Below are 20612 nucleotides of genomic sequence, written 5' to 3' on the forward strand. Positions count from 1 at the left end.
AGGGAAATATAAGCAAACTTTTCCACCCAGATGTTAAATGTAATGTTAGAAGTTTTTTTTTATTTTCTGTCAGCACTTGTAGGCGTTACAAAGCTGTGTAGGTAGTCGATGATGCCATTTCCTTCAGAGCAGGCTCTCAAATCTGAGACAGCTAAAACTGTGAGAAACGCCCAAACGGAGTGTTAAAGCTTTGTTACCAGAAATATATTCAAAAGGTTTCACCAAAAAAACAAAAAAAATAGACAGCAGCTGCAGGTCACCGTGGTGGGTTGGTTTTTTTTCCTGAGACACAATACTGAAAAGTATTTCCTCCTGCCTCAGACCGTTTTTTCCGAGCGTTTCAGCATTCATCTGTCTGTCAGAATTTATTCAGCATCTGCTCGTCCCCTCAGGTCAGTTTTTACATCCATCATAAAAGTAATGCTGCTGTTGCCATTTTCACCCTCTCTCCTATTATCATTTTCTACAGACAATAAATTCTGCTCTCCGTCGCTGTGCGCCGCATCTCATTACAGGCGCCATGTCCCACTGTGTGCCCCTATTACTGCTTGTTCCCATCGCATCAGACCCAGGGTCTCCATTCATATCCATATAAAATGTCTAATCAGGGAACAAGTTCCAGACTGGCTGGGGTCGCGTCACACGTCGCATCAATCTGATATCGTCTAGTTACTTTCATCAGTAAACCATCTCGCTGAATGTTCAACGAGGTTTGACATCTTTGTAGAAAATAGATGAGATTGTGGAGGAAGTAAAAGCAGCTGAAAGGTTGCGGGTTTGATTCCCAGCGCACACAGTCTGTGTTATAGACTCAATTTAGAAAGCAGATCGCTGAAGGAAATCACTTTTCCGATGTAATTGGACTTCAGGTGATATATTGGCAATATTTAGCGATGATATTCACTCCTGCAGCGGTTCAAAGCGTGATTCTTCTTGTGTAATGACACAGAGGGAAATTACCTACTACTCACTGTCTGCACTGAATCTCCTTATGAGCTTCTCCAAACACTCGAGGAGAAGCTTATAGGATAAAACATGATGGAAAATGTGTCATTAAGAATGAAATCTTGTCATTACTACACTAAGCTTTCCCACTGAAGTTATTAAGCCAAACTAATTACTTCTGTAATGCAATACAAGGCTATTATACACATCTGGAGGGCGTCTAATGATTTATGTGGCTTTTTTTTTTTTCAGCTTATAGTAAATAGCAGCCGCACAACCACCTAGAGCAAGCATAATAATATGAGCAGGCACCTGTGTTATATCTCCTATTGAGTCCACACCTTTGATTTATTGGCCTATAAATACCTCTTACACTGTAAAAGATTATATAAGAGTGTCAAATACCAGTGTGATATGAATGCTAATGATACAAGTACATTTACCTACCGGAGTGCTTAAAAAATAAATAAATTGTTAGTGCTTTCAAGTTGTTTCTGTCTAAAAGCCTCCTCAGGTACCAGTGTAGCTCACCTGATTCACCTGTGTGCTGCAAGGCTGTTGGAAAATCCCAATTGGACCCTGGGCCATTTGTTTGCTCTCTTACCTTTCCTACCTACTCTGAAACTGTCCTGTCATTAATAAAGACCAAACAGAGAAAAATAATAAAATAAAAAGACTTTCTAGGATGTTTTGTAGCTGTAAGGCGTTTTAATGCACCATGCTTATCATTCACCTGATTCACTGCCAATCTTTAGGCTTCATTGCAAAGGAATTAATAATCCATCATGCGTAACGGCTACATGTAAGGCCGAAGCAGTGCAGTGTTGGATCCTTCAGTTTATTGAAGAAAAAATGACTCTTCCTCGAGGTGCTTTGATTTCCCCTTGTTATTTAACTAACAGCAGCTAATTAAGTCTCTGTTGTAGCAGAAAAAAATTAATGGCACAACCAGTGAATATTTACTTCTTTGTCTGATTATTTTAAGTCTTCAGGAAAGAGGAAAGGTACAGCTGACAGGGGCTCCCTCCGTGAGCAAGCAACAGTGCTGTTGCGTCGTAACTGAAACTGCAATAAACAAGCCTACAAGCATGTACAAATTAATTGGATGTGGTGTAAAATTGCTGCCTTTGATAAGTGAAGGCGCAGATCCCACACACACACAGACACACACCGTTAACTGACTGGCACTCAAAACATGTTGTAGCCACAGTAACTGTCTCTTTGACATTTTCAGATCCAGTCTTTTGTGCCTTAAGATGACTCGAATACCCAAATAGGTTTTTGCTGGCAGAACAAATGCTGGGATGCAGATCGAGCCAGCTTCGATTTCAGTTGAAGGAACGCAGAAGAATATAAGGCGTTCATATCACGTACGTTTATGGGATTAATCTTATCCGGGACAAAGTGGAGTCTCCATAAAGATGATGACAGCAACGATGACAAGACAGGAGGTTGCGTATATACTTGACTGCGTTACGTAACGCTCACATATCCAGGATGCTTTATCTGTAGCCATCCACTAATTCGCCGTAACACATAAATACACTAGCCGCCTGTTTTCTTAGCAACAAAACAGCACATGTCACAGAGGATTTGTCAGATACACACTTCTGAACTCATTAGACAGTGTGAGCATCGCAGGGATTTTAAAGCCCACGCCGATGTTTAACTCAGTGCAAAAAACCTCAAACATACCTGATCAGATTAAATTTCATTAGTTTCATTGGATAATATTTTAAGCCATATTTATATAAAGTCTCACAAGGTTTTTGAAACTTTTTCTTTCTTTTCCCCAGCAGCTTCACTCTTTGTTAGTTTTTGTCTTTAAAACACTGTTTTGTTGACATTTCCTTTACTTAAGTGCTCATTGCAAACACAGTACACAATCCCAGTGAGTAAATACTTTGAGAAGATTTGTCTCATTATTCTATTCCTGCATCAGAGACTGGGGGAATAACTAATTAAAAAGCAAGTCACAGTAAACTCTTTCTGTCTCTCTGGTCATCAGCCAGTGAGGTAGTAAAGCCAGCTTAGCATCCCTGATAGCTCTATATTTAGGTAGCTTACTGAGAACCTTCTGTGTTTGTTTGTGAGCTTTCAAACTGTGAATACGTTAAAATCCCAAACAGTAATCTGAGCCGCTAAAAGCTGTAGTTAAAAACAAACAAAACGTTGAAATGATGAATTAAGAAAAAGGGGAAATAATCAATGAAACATCAGTGCGTGTAAATCGTACATCTCATCGTATCAGATGCTGATGCCGCCGCAGAACAGCGCTCATCTACAGCGTCTTCCGTTACTGTAAGGCGAGCAGCTCTCATAATGGCAGAGTGGTCGAGAGTCAAACAGAGGTGAAAGTAGAAGTCGGCGCCGCCGTCGTCATTGTGACTGCGCATAAGTAACACGCTGTTGCTGAGAGCGAGTGTGGATGGGCATTAATGTGACAGTTACACAGCAAGGTGTGGAAGACGGCCTGTCTGCTGTCCTGTTGGCTTAACCTTGAACATATTCATTCACGCACACACACAGCTACAGAGGACGTGATGGTAGAGGGCATCCAGAGTTTACAAGGGAGGTCAGTGTGTGTGTGTTTTTTGTCTTCAGGAAGAACAGCAGGGGGAGAGGGAGACTCGCAGGGTAGCAGTGCTTTAATGTCTCTCCAGATTTTTTTTTGCATTGCACTTTACAGCTTGAAATGATTGCGGTTATTAATTAAGCCTTTTTCTCTTTGGTGGAGGAGATGTTTCCAGTTTTGTGGATTATAACAAAAGAAAACGTAAGGCCAAGATAAACGAAGCCGTGCGGTGAGGTGAAGCATGGGGCGAAGTAAGAACCCGATAAATGTTGGATCCTGATCACTTTAGAAGTGCGAGTTAAGGCATTTGGTGCAAGTCTTAAAGTGCCCTTCTAATTTTTCTGACTCATGGTCCTGCCTTTCCTTCCAGTTGGTGCACTGATGATTAGCTGTCACTGTGTGGGGGTGCATTGCTACTTTGGAAGGTGGATGCATTAACAGCACAATGCAATAAGCCGTGTTTTATGTGACTAATGTTTCTTCAGGTGGAGGAGTTTTAGGATGTCTGTCTGACTGCAAAGTTAATTCCCCCTCCCACTCATGCCCCACTCTGCTCTACTGTATGATTAGGCCAGTCAGATATGGTCATCAGCACTAACTGACACCGATGATACTGTTAGCTCTGTGTGGAGGAGGGTGTGAGGTTAAGTTGTTAACATTCAGTCTAGAAAGTTCATATTTAGCACTTAGCTAACCAGCAGTGTGGTTTTTTTTTAAATGCTTATTTTATATTTGATTGCATAAACCACGAACGTCAAACTTTCCTCCAAGTTGCATTCGATTTTTTTTTCTTCTCAATTTAATTTTAGTCATGTCCTGCTTCTGAGATGCTGCTTGCAGCTGCAGAGCTTTCGTGATGTCGAGGTGTCAGACTTCGTTAAGTGAAGTCACATCTGTCTCTAATAATTCCCATAAAAGCTGTTGGTTCATTTCCTGTTGCAGCTCATGACATAGCGATCCTTTTAAATAAGAGGAGATATTCACTGATGGGGACATTTCAGTAAACTGGTGCAGGTGACCCAGTTTGTAATTTTAGTTGTGACATTTCTGACTAATATTTTGTTGTTACCTGACTGCCAGCTAACCTGGGTATGATTGTGGTATCTTTGAATCCTTTTGAATCTTTTAGCAGTTGTTAATGGCTTAAGTATCAACATTTAGAAGTTACCAGCCTGTAATTATTGTTTGTCTGCAAGGCAGAACCCACAACTTGACAGTCTAATTACAGCGTATCTCACCTGAAAATGAGATGACACACTGAAATAACAACGGCATCCTACCTGCATCTCACACAACTTACAATTTATTCTACACGAGGTCATTGGTTAATATTCTGGAAGCTGCTAAAAGCTCAACACTGTGTGTTAATCTCTAGAGGCAAATACATTTAATATGTCATGTTTCTTTTTTAATTCTTGACTTATTTTATAACAATAATGAACCACTACATTAAATATAACTAGCCATTATTGACATTCACACACAAGTTATTTTATCAATTACCTGGTTAATATTTTTGTCTGTAATTGAAAAGAAGCTTTTAAAAATCTGTTGATAGGCTGAGTTCATGAAACTACAGTACTGTGCAAAAGACTGGACCCTGTCTCCATAAATGTATAACACATGAAATAATAGGTGGCTGTTAAGAAGCCATTCTTAAGGAAGGGAAACAGGGAGAAAAGACCGAATCCAAATTTGAAATATCTGGTTATCAAATCGTCATCAGTTTGCATGGAGGAGGTCAGAAGAGAGGTGCAGCAGTAAGGGTCCGCTGCCATCTGTAAAACACGGTGGAGGCTCTATCATGGTTTATGGTTGCATTTCAGCCAGTGGTGTTGGGATTTTCCCAAAATTGATGGAATGGATTGTCCTCCCTCTAGAGCCCAGACTGAATCAGTCTAATCATCTTGAGAGAAAACGGAATAAAAGGCAGCCAACATCCAAGGAAAAGCTTTAAATGTCCTTCAAGAAGCCTGGAAAAATATTCCTGAGGACTGCTTAAAAGAAGGCTCAGACTGAATGAAGGTGGCCGTACTAAATATTGACTTTTAAACTCATTCAAATTGTACATCTTGTCTCATGTGCTGTATTTCCACGTATGTTTGCACGTGCTTCAATAAGTCACTGCACTTGTTTCCTGTTTTTCCCTGCGACATATAAATTATTATGTGTTGGCTAAAGACTTACACAGTACTGTGGATTTCTTTAAATCAGATGAAATCACAGAACCTAGAGATATTGTGTTTACTCTATGCTTACAAAAGTAATAAAATAAAGTAAAAACCGAATTTAGAGAACGTAGAACTAGAGAATCTGTTTTTTAATTTTTAAGAAATTTCTCATCATTATGTAGTTCCAATATTTTTAGGTGGAAAAGTGATCAAGTTCATTACACATATAAAATATAATTCATGTGTCTTAGACAACAGACAACAGCAGCACAGTTCAGACAGTCTCCTCTCGTCCTCTGCTGTGTTTGTGTCGAACTGCTCAGACCGCCGCCTCCAGTATCTGTTACCTCCTTAACTAAAGCTGAAGGTCAGAGAAAAGGTTGACCAGGAACCTTGACTGTAGACGAGATGTAACAGTGTCACACCGATGTGGACTAGTTTGAACTTTGTGCAAGATATGAGTGTATTTATAACCCAGCAGCCTGCTTCAAATGTGCTCTTAATCAGCGGGAGAGCAAGTCGAGAAGCATGTGTCTCTGTTTCAGTGGGTTTAAAGTAGTGGGCGCGTTTAAGGTGTCATTGATGGCGCCTGCGTGTGGAAAGTGTAAATATTTAAAGGTGTGCATCGTCACCCTCTATGACCCATTTCTCCTTTTTCTAATCTATTCATGTTTAACAAACATAAAGAGGTGTTACGCCTGAAAAAATGGCTGAGGTATATTAACGTGGACATCAAGCAGATGGTCATAAGGGCATTTTTTTAAGTGCAGGTCGTGTTTTCAGTTATTTGTGTCAAATATGTTGACTTTCCTCTAACTTTCAACAAAACCTCTCCGTTTTCCCCTCTCCTCAGCTGAGCCTCTTCCTCTGATGGACCTGTGTCGGCGTGCGGCCAGAGTGGCGTTAGGTCGGGACCGGCTTCAAGAGATCGAGCGCCTTCCTCTGCCCCAGTCCTTAAAAAATTACCTCCAGTACCAGTGACTGACATCTGTAGAGCCAGCTGGGAATACAAGGAAGTCCGAAGATGGATGATCGATGCAAGCATGTCCACAGTGGGAGCGCCACAGCTCTTGCAGATTTCTAAAAGGATGGATATAAAGATGGTGTCTGAACTGACGGGGGTCAAACAAAGAATAGGACAGCACCAGCTTCTTTTGGATTTTGAGCTGCTTTTTTTCATTCGCGCAGAACTTGAAATAAATTCTTAATGATGGCGTCCCATCAGTGTCTCACTCATCCAGAATAAAAGCCCATCCTCAGATGGCACAGCGTGGTTAAGCAGTCGAAAAGACTGTGGTAAGACGACCACCGCCACCTAGTGACGGGAATAAAAACAGCACAGAGAAAGCACACTAAACCCATCCACGGAGGCCTTTCTGACGTGCAGTCAGCGACCATTATCATTGCTGTTGGATCCCATAGAGAGTGTTCGTGATCTCCACTGGCGCAGGCTGCAGAGTCCAGATGTCCAAAAGGATTTTAGCACTAATGTTTTTATCAGATTGACATCGGGCCGCGACCAAAAGCTCACACTGCATACAGAGCACATCAAAGTGTGGCTAATGGGCTCTATGCACAGTTTGAAAGTTAGTATGCCAAAAGATATGTCCTGGCTTCAGAGAGACATTAGTTAAAAGATAAGCCCTTTTCAGACATGTAGCATTTCTGGCCCTTTTAAATGAAGACTTAGAAAGATATTCGTAACAACTATACACGCACATAATGTTCGTCACGTTATGAAGAAAAAGTGCTCTCTTGCAATAAAAATTAACTTAAGGCGGGGGGGGGGAGAGTCACTAGTTCTCACTCAGTTTTAAGATGTTTTAACATATGACAGATTTTAATCTACTGTTGTTTTATGAGATTCCAGTAGAGCTATATGGAAACCGTTTTACATACAGGATGTTTCTGATCCTGTATGTGTGGAAATCAATGAATTAGTCGACTGATTTAACCAAACGGATGTTTAGGCTGAGATTTCTGCCGATTTTTGTTTATGGTGCAGAATTTTCAAAAAGCTATAAAAAAGTAAAGTGATTCATCCTTTGCTGTGTGCAAAGTCTCTGCAACCAAAGCTTGCTCTAATGTGATTGATCAGTAGAACTCCAACAACATGTGCACTACTAACTGAAACCGGAGTGCTCCCACTAAGCAAAATCTTGTCCCTTGATTTTGCATATTTCACATACAGAATCTGGTACTATCATAGTGATCACCCTGAACAAAAGCTGAGAAATTAAGGGCGATTATTATTTAATGTATAAACAACTTTAATAAGTTAGATTGAGCTCATTAACTGTACTTCACTGCCCTACAAACTACAGATTGTTTGAATATGGAGCTCCCAAAACTTCTGGAGCAGTGAGGCTTTCAGTTGTAGCAGATGTAGCTGACGATCACCAACAATAATCAGCAGCCTGTCATCAGATTTTTAGTTTAGTGGAACTGCTCTGCGTGTCTGAAAGGGGCCAATCATGCTTGTTGTGTAAAGTATTGGAATTTTTTTTTTACTTTCTTTTTGATTCTTTGTTTTGTTTTTTACGGCACTGCGAACCATTCCTCACCAGACACTAGATCATGTATTACGATGTCATCTCACAACCAAAGTATATCACAGGAAGCTGCAGAGTGCACGAATGTATCTGCGAGCTGCAGGTCGCGGGCCGGACACGCTGTTGGCACGAAGACGCCACCTGCCGCTGTTTGTAGCACCCTGCTGTAGCTCACCGCGGGCGGACGGTATCCGTCGCGCTCGCCGCACAACTGTCTTAATGACCACGAACGACAAACTGACAGGGGCGGATCTAAGCCGACTCGATCCGCGACTCGAGGCTGTAGCAGCGCGGGCGATGTGCTGCTGGCTCATAATAGGATGCAGATGACCAATGCACAACCACACACGTGCTCACTGAAGACCAATCACGTTTTCTTTCCAATTAATGACTTAAGTCAGTTTTTTTGGTTTGATTTTTTTTTTTTTTACTCTTGGGTTTATATCCTTCATTAATATTATTATTATTAATATTATTATTGTTATTGTGAGTGTGGGGGTCTGACTGATGACGGTAGGAAGACGATGTTTATTTATAACAGGCTAGTTCTGTTTGTTTCATTAAACTGATCATTGATGGTTACATTCAGGTAAATTAAATGCAAAGATGCTGACGATGAAGGGAGAGAAATTAAAAATTGTTTGTTCGATGCTGCTTTTATTATTATTAATATTATTTTATTATTATTAATATTATTATTATTTGTGATGGCGGTGGTCTTACCTCCTGTTTCTGTAGGTTAGGATGGGGGAGGAAAGGACCTGTTCACGTACGTAGTCGAATGTATGGACAGACAGTGCAGTTGAGATGTCAACAGACATGAAATGTGAATAAAAGCCAAGTGAATTTCAAACTAAATCTCTGTGTTTCTCTTCTTTACTTCATCTCGTAAACTGGGCCCGAAAACAGCAGACTGCAGGAGCGTTTACAGTGCTAAAGTCAGCCTAAACACATCTTACAAGAAAAAAGGTGAATAAATAAGGTGCGAGTCCGTTGGGTCGACAGTTTCAGCATCTTTAATTGCATCTCCGGGAGCATTTTATCTCCCAAGCAAGGCTTTGGTAGGCAAAATTGGGCTGTTAAGTATTTAGCTGTAAGTTCTTGTCAAGTGTGCAGTTTCCACTTGAGGACGTAAACGGCTAATGCTGTACTCATCAGCTCCTGCAGCTGTAAATACAGCTCACGCTCAGCCGGAGAGAGATACCGATGCCCTAAAACGTCCGGAGCGCAAACGCAAACATTACCGAGGCTCACTGTAGTTTTAGGCGTCATATTTCCGCTGCACAATCTGAAATCAGACTCCCACTGAAACATCATTAGGTCCAGGCTCACCATATCTCAGCACACAGGGGACTGTTTTGGAGATCAATAGCAGACAGACCATGTAATGATGCTCCTGCGTCATCATCCTGCCATAGATGGATCCAACACTTAGTTTAACAGGACATTGTGTATCCTTAAACACACACTCACAGACTCTTTATGTCTAACAGAAGGCAGACCATCAGCAGTTTTATCTGCCTAATGAGTCACATGAGCATAAATCTTGCTCAAACTCCACAGCAGAACTGATAATCTTGTTTTTAATATGAGACAGTAAATTCAAAAAGACATCTGTGTGTATCTTACATTCAGAGACAATGCTTTAATTTAAAAATATATACATTTAAATTGGTGGATGGTTAACATTGTTATTCACTGCATCCTTGCAGTTGTCAATAATTTTAATAACTAAAGTAAATCCCACAACCTTACTTAGACTGGCCTGGGGAGACTCACCTCTTTGATGGAAGTAGAAAATATGTGAAATGTTATTACAACAACAGGCACTTCTCCATGATGGATTATAGACAACAAGCCTTCCTTCTACTTTTAGATTTTTCACTTCAATCTGCCCCCAAAGAATATCTTGCATCTCTCAAATAACACAAAAGTCATTCGAGATCAATTCACACAACGATTTCAAACTTGTGTAGCTTGGAAAATGACCTCATATAAACATCTCCAGTTCCACGTTTGTGCTCTCGCCAAGTGTCCGAGCAAAAAGTAAAGCAGCTTAGTGAAATGTATGGTGTGACAAAAATCTGGAGAGCACAGCAGAGGCAGGCATGAGTATCATGTCTTCGGTAGTAAAATCCTTTTAGCTTATACTAAAATAAAATATCTGACCTTAGAGGAATACAGTGCCTGCTGTATCCAGTCTGTTCAAAACATTTGACCCTCATGCTCGCTAAAGCAGAGAATTGGCAACAAAGCTGCTGTTATTTTTCTATTCTGGGACTTGGGCAGGAAGCAGAGGCGTGAAAAGGGTCCGCGACACAACGCGCCTTTCCTTTTTTCCTCCCCGAGTTAGATAGTTTGGCCTCAGAGTGGCGATAAAGACCAGGAGAGAAAATGTTTAAAGTGGAGAGCTATCTGAATAAACGGCAGCGACATCCTTCAATATTTTGCTTTCCTGTCATCAGTTTTTAGATAAAAAAAGGGACTCGCTGAACAAATGTGCTGAGGGAAACAAACATTATGTGTTGCCAATGTAGCTGAGCGAGCCAGAGCACTCATCACATAAAACTGTTATGACTGTGACCATCTGGGGCTGCATGGGCTGTTTTGGCTGTGGCGCTACAGTGTTTTTCAGTGTTACCAGCCCTGAAAAAAATCAACACAGAAAGACAAAGAGAAGAGGGAACTCCCACTTTGCCTTAAAGCAAGGAGAATGTCACTTCGTAGCCGGAAGAATAATAATTACGTGCATTTGCACTGCAGCCTCTCATCTACCCCAGCAGATCAGCACACACGCAGCGGTCCATTAGTGAAGTAAAAAACAAAACAAGGGGACAGGTTGAAACGCGAAGGAAAAGAACAGGGATGAGAAACAGGACCCTTTGCCTGATAACAGGGTTGATGGTGTTGCTATGGTGTGTGACACACATACGAGGGACTGTGTGCATGTGCGTGCAAGTCTGTAAGTGTGTCGGAAAATTAGTAGGCAAAGCACAGAAACACACACATACTATATGTCCGTAGTTTTTCCAGCCAACGCTGGAACAGTCCAACAGGATGAAACTGTGTTAATCCTGTTTAAATATCCTAACCCATTCCAGAGGGTGTGTTTGATGTGTGTCAGAGCATGACAGTTTTTGTCCACTTGGTTTCATCCCTCAGTGTTAAAGTTGCATATCTTGATCATGAGTGTTAGCATATCCTTGTCTTTGGATAAATATGAGGAACATCCATACATACATCCATCGGTTATTCAATTCCACTCTGGCCAGGTTGCCGGGGAACAACAACATTAAATTAATTTACAGTGAAAAATCCAATCAAGAGATCTACAGACTATAAAAAACAACAACACATATTTGCAGTAAAAGAGCTGAACAAAGTCAATAGCTATTAATTGCATTCTGGCCCCTCTGAGGTCCATTACAGTGTTATTGAACATTCGGTGCTCTTCAGTTAAGAAGGCACATTAAGCTACTAATTAGTCAATTGCATTTCTTCATCCTCAGGGATCCAGTGTGTACAGAAGTGAACAGTCAGCAATACTGTGAACACCAAGCCAGAACAAAGCTGCAACTCTTTATATGCACAAGATCTTAGTGTTTAATAGATCCACTTTAATGAGTGCCGGTCAATGAAAAGCTCTGTGGGATCACCACTGACTGACCACACGCTGAGGCTTCTGAACACTTCTTGCAAACTTCAAATTAAGAGTCATTTTAGGATGCTTATGAGACATCAAAGCGCCAATGACAAAAGTTAAATATGCTTTAGTTTAGGCTCACACATGCCAACACACATGTGTTGGCATGTGTGAGCCTAACACAAAAAGTAAGGAAATTTGTATTTGTGCGATTATTTCTTTGTTGTAGCAATGCTTCTTTGCAATAAATCATATTCTGTTCCAAAGCCTGTTTATTTCACTTAAATGGTCCCACATTTGTTGAGCAGCAGAGTTGAGTATGCAGGTTGCACCCATGAAAAACTTGGCAAATCTTCTCTGCCAAACAGCCTATTTTGCTGCTGAACCTTGTTTTGAGCTTCTGGTTCCCACCCGGGGCTGACTATCAGGCATCTGATTAGCACCTTTTAGTCAGCGTCTGTGAGCATGGACCCTGCTACAGCAGTCAGTTGTTGTCTCCTCTAAGCATGCCACGTTTGACTGATCTGGATAGAGCCTGTAAAATAGGCCAACTTCGAGCAGTGTTATTTGGAGCAAGCCCAAGTACCATCTCCAGATTGAAGAATGAGTTCCATATAATGGGCGATGTCAGAGATGGGCTGCAGAGTGGGCGTCCTAAGAAGACCGAATGGGCAGTCTGCCACTGATTTGCAGTTAAGGTTTGTGGGACAATATGACCGACGGCTCTCTACGAAGAAGCTCTGGAACAAACTTCACACAGCCAATGTTATATTCAGTAAGGAGTCCAGATTCTGCCTACAATAGTTGGATGAAAAGGTTAAAAGGTGGAGAAGACGCAGAGAAAGGTATCCTGATTATACACTAATAGGTTAACACCTTAGGTGGAGGAAGTGTGACTGTGTGGGGCAGCATCTCCCTCGCTGGAAAAAAAGGCTTTTAATCATGGGAAGTAATCTCAATGCAGAGAGATGTCTGCAACCAGAGGCAATCCCATATCTCGTTGCCATGGACAACCAAACTTTGACCTTCATGTTTATCCCAGACTACCTACTGCCTGCAGTCCTGACCTCAACCCTGTTGAAAACTTGTGTGATCAGTCTGGGCGTGCTGTTTGTGCCAAACTCTTGAAGAATGGGATGTCATCCCACAGCAGTGTGTGACCAAGTTGGTCACCAGCATGAGTAGACTGTGGCAGGCTGCTGTGGTGGTGTATGTTTGTCCATATGCTACTCAGGCCCTTTTTTGCTAAATGAATCAATTTTTATAATTGCCAATATGTTTCTTGTTTCTTCAGACTTCAATCACCCAATCCATTAAACGACACCGAAGAAGAGGCCTAGAAGATTTGGCAAGTTTTTCATGGACACAGCCCACACACTCAACTCTGCTGCTCAACTCACAAATGCATTTGTCTTACAAATGTGGCATCATTTAAGGGGAAATAAACTGGCTTTCCGACAATATAAGATTTACTGCCAAGAAACATCGTTACAGCAAAAACCAAGTGTGAAGTTTAGTTACATGTACAGTTTGGCTTTCTGCAGGAAAGCTGACAAGTGGCTTTTTGTTTCATTTTAAAATATTGCAAGATAAGATTAAACTTACAACCTGTTTAACAGCGCATAAATTCATATTGGTATGTGTTCCTCTTCATCAGCCAACAACCGTGCATGTAACAGTTTTCTGTTTTTTGTGGAGTTTTCGCAGAACTGATCTCTCAACGTGCAGTCATTGGAAGGTGAGTTAGGCCTTCCACCAGCAGGGGGCAGTAATGCTTCACAGTTGTGAGCTGAACCTTGTAAGATCGGTTTGCATGTATTTAGTATGTATTTGTATTAATGTGAGATTTGGCAGGGGGCGAGAATAAAGAAAAAAACAAGTAAAAATGTTGCATTGGGGGCTTCAGTCGATTTCTTTTCTTTGTGTACAGACTGTGATCAGCTGACCTGCTGCTGCGCTGACATTTAATGCTCTTTGCGGATTTAGCCAGCTGAAGTCAGATATACGTAGATGTTACATGAGCTGTATGACTGATTCCCAACTCCTGGATAAGACAAAGCGACTATAAAAGGTAACCAAGATGATCGGATCAGTGTTACCTTACACTGAACAGCTACATCTATATTTTTATATACAGCATAAACCTGCTCTTGTTCTCCAAACAGCTGTTGTCCTGTGGCACAATCATTACATCACGTTCAGAGCTGTGTCTCTGAACATGTTGCACACCCCAGGGCGGCAGCAGCAGTCTCCCTCGCTCTGGACACGCACAGTGATTCACAACTGTTGTGTTTTCAATATGTCCCAGTTGCACAATATTGCATCACTGAATGCACACTATCCCAATCAGTGAGAATCTTTACCACAACATTTAGCTTTTTCTAATTCAATAAAAATGAATATTACACGAGTTTAGATTAATATTTATCTTTTTTTTTATGAAAAAGTAAGAACAAAACAAAAAACAAATAAACATTTTAATCTAAGAAATTGATCAAACAAGCAGCTGTGAAGCCGAGCTGTTTAGGGCAAGGTGCTTTTGTTTTTGTTGCTGTAGCGCCCTCTAGTGACCAAAGGAAAAAGCGTTTTCCCAATAATTGTGCCACCACTTTTGTGACATGTTGATATTGATATATATGACATATTTGATTAAATCTCCAAAAAGTTATAAGAACATACATTCAATTTCATTTATATAGCAGCAAATCGCAACAACAGTCACCTCAAGGTGCTTTATTGTGTAAGATAAAGACCTTACAATAATATGAGAGAAAACCTCAACTAATAAATGACAAATGACCCCCGTTAGATGTAATGATTAAATACAAACACACAGAGTGAAGAGTTCAGTGAAGAAGAAACAGTCGGTCCCATCATAGTGTGCTGTTAACTGTGCCTGTGCTTTTACTATGCATATGAAAATAGAAACTGTGAAACCTGAAACTCCAAATTTAAACAAAAACGGGCAAATAGCTCAAAGGTTAGACAATAAAAAGCTTCAATCCTTTGGTGAAACTAGAGTGCTTAAGGCAGAAACATGAAAAACAACAGAAAGGAATCAGGAAATGGTTTGACTAATAAGAGTCTGATAGAGGATACACCACGATGATGAAGGAAATAAAGGTTAGTATTTGCAATTACACCTGCACCCGCTGACAGAAACAGAGAGAGGCTGACAAATTGTTGTAGCGTCAGCTGAGTGCTGCACCTTGTGGCACAGTATGACCCAGCTGTTTTGGCACGTGGGGTCCTAAAACGACTGAATATGCAGAAATAATCCTTGCTAATAATAACCTGCTATGCACATACAATATGTTCTGGGCAATTATATGAAAAACAGTCCAGTGATTATTTTAAGGGATGAAGACAAGGATCATTTCAGGATTGTCCCCCCTCCAAAAAACAGAAGATGCAGGTAAGTGATTGAAAATTCAAAGTTCCCCCCAATTTATTTTGGGACCTTTTAAAAACTCTTGTTTCTGAGTTTTCAAACTGCTCACCTCGTGCACGAACCATTTTGCAGATTGAAAATCTATTACACAGAGCATCTTCCTTCCTTTTGGCTCAGAGGCAATTTGAATAAACACAGTGATTCCATGTGAACCCCACCTGCCTCTGTCTGTGTAAGCCTGTAATGAAAACAAATGAAACACACAGGCAGCCAGCTCCAGCATGATGCATTCATGCAGCTGGCCAACACCTACAATGACAGCTCATTAATTATTCAATTTATAAGCTGCTCGACACACACACACGCGCACACGCATGCACACACAGTGCACATCAGGTCAGGTGTATAGCGTAGAGACAGGAAGGAGAGCTTTGTAGAGTCTAAAACAAGTCTTTATTGGTCAATATACAGGAAGCAGTGGGATGACCACTAAAGAGAGAGAAATCCCAACCACAGAGTTTACAAAAAGAAAAAGAAACTGATATATAAAATAAGTGTCTTGAACATTTTTACAGGGTTTGTTATTATATGTAAAAGAACCTTTTTTTAATCTTTAATCTTCAGAAGCATATTATGACAAAGAGGGAGGGAAAAAGGAAACAAGGCAGTTATTTCACAATGATGACATCACAACCACAGGCCAACAGAAGGAGGGACAGGTGAGCAGGACACATAGTATCAGAGAGCTCAGTGAGAGAGGTCGTCATAGATACTGTCCACACACGAACGTGTGACCGGTGCTTTCCTGTGAGCAGAGATGGGAATGTCACGGTTTCTTTTAGCTTTTAAACAAACTGGAATTTAATTTTGTCAGAGTGAGTGTTAATCAGTAATGACGCCGGTACAAAGAGGAATGACTGTAAGTGAAGTATCCACTTCTTCTTGTAGCTGTGGTGAAGTTGTGCAGGAATGTGGATATACTGTATAAGCGCTGCTTCTTTTCTCCTAAATTTACCACCGTTTCTGTCAACATCTACGCACGACTTCAAACGGGCGCTCCGACAACTTTGCACAATGAATTTACTTTCCTTTACATGAGGGATAAAAACAGCACGCTGATATCTGTGGGTGTCCTTTGCTTTGACATGAAAGCCTGTGTTACAAGCTGCAGATGTGGACTTCTGCAGCCAGTTTCACAGACGCGCCTGTTGCAACTGAACAAAATAGGAAAGAAAATCCTACTTTGTTGGTTTTGCTAAAGGCGAGATCCTACAGTATATAACTCGTTATAAATTGTTGGCATCAAAAGCTATTTTATTTGCTCAAGGACGCTGTACACAACATAAGACATCACAGCGGCCTGACTCTGAGACAAGTCTAACTAGATAAACTCGTGACAAGTTAGGTGTTTGTGAAACCGGCAGGTCTAAGATGAGATGCTACTGACTGATAGATGGGAGGTGCAATGTATATTGTTTCTGGAAAATGATCAATACTAGGCACTAAAGTCAGGATATTATAGCCTGTTCTGCATCAATTCTATATCTGTCTCTTATATCTGGAGTACCCCTGTTTCTGTGCACCAATCCTTTATGGTAGGTCCATAATTGCATAGAGGACTCCCTTTACTATGGATAAAACCAAAGGAAACATGGGGTCATAGTGGCAAACTGCAACATTTCTGTATCACTGCATGTGCTGAGTAAAAACCAAAGTTAGCTACTCCTAAACAGTAAACATTTGGGCCACAGCACGGATAGATCTGGCACACACACACACAGATGCAAACAATCAGCTTCTAAGCTAATGGAAAAGTGACTGTTTTAGCTTCAAGATAATCCAAGGAACTCAAAGATGAAAGATTCAGTTCAAAAATTGATATTTCTACTTTGTTCTGTACATGCAGTAAATCAGGACAAATGTGGAATGTTTCTCTTTAGTGTCCAGGCCACAGAACCACAGACTTTAAGGACATAAACGTGTTGTGGTTGAGAAGAGAGGAAACACAGAGAGAGCACAGCTATGTCATACCTACTATCAGGGCCATGGGAATTCTACGTAAAGATGTTACAGATACATGAACTAGCTGATGCGTAGATGGATAGACCTTGCTGTTAAATTGTTAAAAACAATCAGTTTGATGGATAAAAGATTTAAAAGTAACGGAGGATACGATACACATACTGAACACTGGGATAAAAGTCAATTTTAAGCTTGTGTTTCGTATCAGTGTCACATCATTTAAGATCTGGCTCGTGGCTCAGAGTTTGGGACTGAATTTATAATGTGCCCACATAATAAATGACTCGACTGTGCTTGTTTGACATATTTTTCTCTGCTTTACTGGTTGTGACGTGAATAATGATGCACACACAGACAACGATTTCCATTCAGTCATACGCCATGTTTGACTGCGTCCAGCAGGGGGAGATGTTACATTAAAAATGACAACATGGGAAGATTAGAAGAGTATTTTCCAGCAACAGATTGTAAATTATTTCATCAGAGTGTGTGTGTGTGTATACCTTTACAGAGCATGAAGGAATGTCTGGTTGATACGTGTGTGCTGTGTATTTTTATGTGTGTGTCCGATGAGAATGTGCATGAGCGTGTGTTTGTGCACATATGTGTTAATGTTTACATGTTCGTGATCAGTATGTTATGGAGGAACTGTCCCATCCGAGTTTCCCCTTCTGCTTTCTCTCTTTAGCAGCTTCTCTCCCTTCATCATCATCTTCCTCTTCATCGCTGTTCTCCGACTCAACACTTGTCACTCCTCCCACCAGCTCTTCCTCCTCCTCATGTTCTTCTTGCCTTACCTCATCACCCAGAGCCTGAGGTCCTCCTATGTTCTAGAGAACAACAAACAAAAATCAGCGTATAAACGACACAACTGCAGGTACGTTCATACTGTTAACAAGTACTGTGGACATTATCTTCAGTCTTCCACTCTGTCCTTCCTCTAAAGAAAATACCCTGATAATGGCATTAAATGCTAAACCACATCTTTTAGAGTTACCTCCATGGGGTTGACAGTGATGGTGAGCGCAGAGTTGTCCCATTCTTCCTCAGCATCTTTGACCTCATCTTCGTCCTCTCTCGACCCTTCCTGATGTGTGGCGTGGATCCTGTAGACTCCAATAACCACGATCACTACCAGTGCTGCGATACAAACCACGATAACAACTGTGGCTGCAGGAGGTGCCGATCCTGTAAAAAACAGATTAGTCATTATAGCACACAATACGCAAGCACAGCACACACACACACACACACACAACACACACAACACACACACACACACACACACACACACACACACACACACACAAAAAAATAGTAATAACAGTGGTTTCCTATGATACTCATCGTTTCCCTTAAGTTCTCTAACAATCCTGTAAAAAACGAATGAAAATGCTTTACATCGGAGTAACAGAGTACAAGTAAACTAAATGCTCATTAGAATCATAAATTAGAAATTGCAGTGGGGCCACAGTAGTGACTGAATGTACAATTTTGCTATTCAACTGTTTACTTACTGTTATGTTATCTATCTTATGTATCTTCTTTGTTAAACAACACAGTTAGCTAGCTTGCGTACATTTATCAAACACTTGGTTTTTATACTTTTAGCTATATTCCAACTGTTAGTTTTTACATTAAGCTACCTTCCTGATCAAAGCTTTCAATCAGTTGTTTTCAGATTAGTTTAGCTATTGTGTCCATGTCCTCCCCCCCAGCTCACGCAGAAGTACCTCACGGGGGAACCTTATTCCCTGGTTGGAAAACATCTCTTGTTTAAAGCGAGTTCTTCCTTTCCACAATGACCAACTACTGCTCAGCTTTTATCCTGTCTTCCAGGACAGGATAAAAGACAACATGTCTCATTCACACAAGTATTTTTCTATATCTAAGTGCTTTCTATCTATCTCACATCGGCACACATTCTCACTCCAGTGAACACATCAGCAGCAACTGAGTGTTCACTACTTTAATCAAACCACCAACCTTTCAATTAGTACACGACCTGCTCTACCTCCTGAGAAACAGTCACCCACAGGCGACCGTTGTTAAGGACCAGCGCTTTATAAATGAACTGGACTCTATTTGTGTCTTACCTGACATGTGAGAGTTGAGCGAGTGCATCATGAGTGGGTGATGGACGGGTCTCATGTACTGGGGCTGGACAGCCATGTGATTGGCGTGCTCCACAGGTGCCGAGTGGTGAAGAACACTGACCTATGCAGAACAAATAGAAGACGAAACAGGGTAACATTGAAAGATAAAACAAACAAACCATAAAAATAAGACACAGACACTTGGTAGATAAAAATGTATATATATCAAACTCACCTCCAAATTGAACTCGTTGCTGGTGTAGCGACCGTTGAGCTCCGAACAGGTGAGTCTGAACCTCCTCTCACTCAGATTGGCTGGTCGCCAGTTCCTGTAGCGCACTTGCCTCAGTGCCTGCTCATAGTGAGCCATGGAGTCCACACCTTGTAACACAGAAAAAGATTTATGCCTTACTAATATCCAACACATGTCATGAAGCAGAACTGCATATTGGCGACATAAATAAGCCTGTAATTAAACGACAGGGACATGTCTCAGGGACCTTTACATCTTTCTTAATGTATGATCGTCTGACTGCTGATTAAAGGGCACGCCATTTTCCAGATTTTTCCCTAAGATGAGACTGCAGAAGGTCACACAGCCTACCATAAATTGATATTCCAGAGGTAGAGTTGGTGGCATCAAGGTGTTTTCCCAGCAGAGCACTGTGTTGAATCTCTAGACTTTCTCTGTCTGGATTCAGTTCTTCTCCAATTACCAGAACATCACAGTAGTCCAGATTGTGCATTACCTCCATCACTCCTGGCCTGCGGGCTGCATGCACGCACACAAAATCGCACAAGTGTGAAAGTGTTTGAAATGATAAGATGTCAAATATCCAACACATATATGGTCGAATATAAAACACCTCAACAGAAAGAAAAGCAAAAGATGATTGTAAATTAACTAAAGCATCATTAAGATGCACATATAAGCTGAGAGCATCTATAACAGCCCACTCACGTCCACCGAAGCCATCTCCCTTCATTACTGTGCTTGTGATGTGAAGCTCTTTGAAAGGTGCCACACCCAGCGGGCCCCGGAGGTCGCTGGCAGGCCTGACGAGTCGATTAGATCCAGCAATGGTGATTCTCGGTTCACTGGGCGGCAGCACCATAACTACTGCCTTGATGTCTGGGATGGAGAGACATGTGTCCTCTCCGAAACACCTGACACACACACACACACACACACACACACACACACACACACACACACA

The 20612-nt window shown here is 41.2% G+C and overlaps 2 protein-coding genes across 13 annotated transcripts in view; one reads left to right on the forward strand and one right to left on the reverse strand.

Annotated features, from left to right (window-relative positions):
• LOC102305867 (SPRY domain-containing SOCS box protein 4) overlaps positions 1 to 11937 on the forward strand; it is an 82310-nt gene extending 70373 nt beyond the window's left edge. For all 12 annotated transcript variants that reach the window (XM_005920610.3, XM_005920614.3, XM_005920607.3 and 9 more), the window contains one exon: positions 6545 to 11937. In XM_005920610.3, coding sequence (XP_005920672.1) covers positions 6545 to 6672 — 128 coding nt within the window. In that variant the 3' untranslated portion in view covers positions 6673 to 11937. The remainder of the gene's footprint in view (positions 1 to 6544) is intronic.
• A 3774-nt stretch (positions 11938 to 15711) lies between these two features.
• The window catches only part of clstn2a (calsyntenin 2a), a 157551-nt gene continuing 152650 nt past the window's right edge, over positions 15712 to 20612 (reverse strand). Inside the window, exons 13-18 of the mRNA XM_042219990.1 lie at positions 20357 to 20562; positions 20000 to 20167; positions 19631 to 19776; positions 19396 to 19516; positions 18297 to 18487; positions 15712 to 18129 (exon numbers count right to left, since the gene is read on the reverse strand). Coding sequence (XP_042075924.1) covers positions 17929 to 18129; positions 18297 to 18487; positions 19396 to 19516; positions 19631 to 19776; positions 20000 to 20167; positions 20357 to 20562 — 1033 coding nt within the window. The 3' untranslated portion in view covers positions 15712 to 17928. The remainder of the gene's footprint in view (positions 18130 to 18296; positions 18488 to 19395; positions 19517 to 19630; positions 19777 to 19999; positions 20168 to 20356; positions 20563 to 20612) is intronic.

The sequence above is a fragment of the Haplochromis burtoni genome, unplaced genomic scaffold (genome assembly GCF_018398535.1).
Source record: "Haplochromis burtoni strain Fernald_Lab_line unplaced genomic scaffold, NCSU_Asbu1 Contig_41, whole genome shotgun sequence".
In the NCBI taxonomy this organism is placed as follows: Eukaryota; Metazoa; Chordata; class Actinopteri; order Cichliformes; family Cichlidae; genus Haplochromis; species Haplochromis burtoni.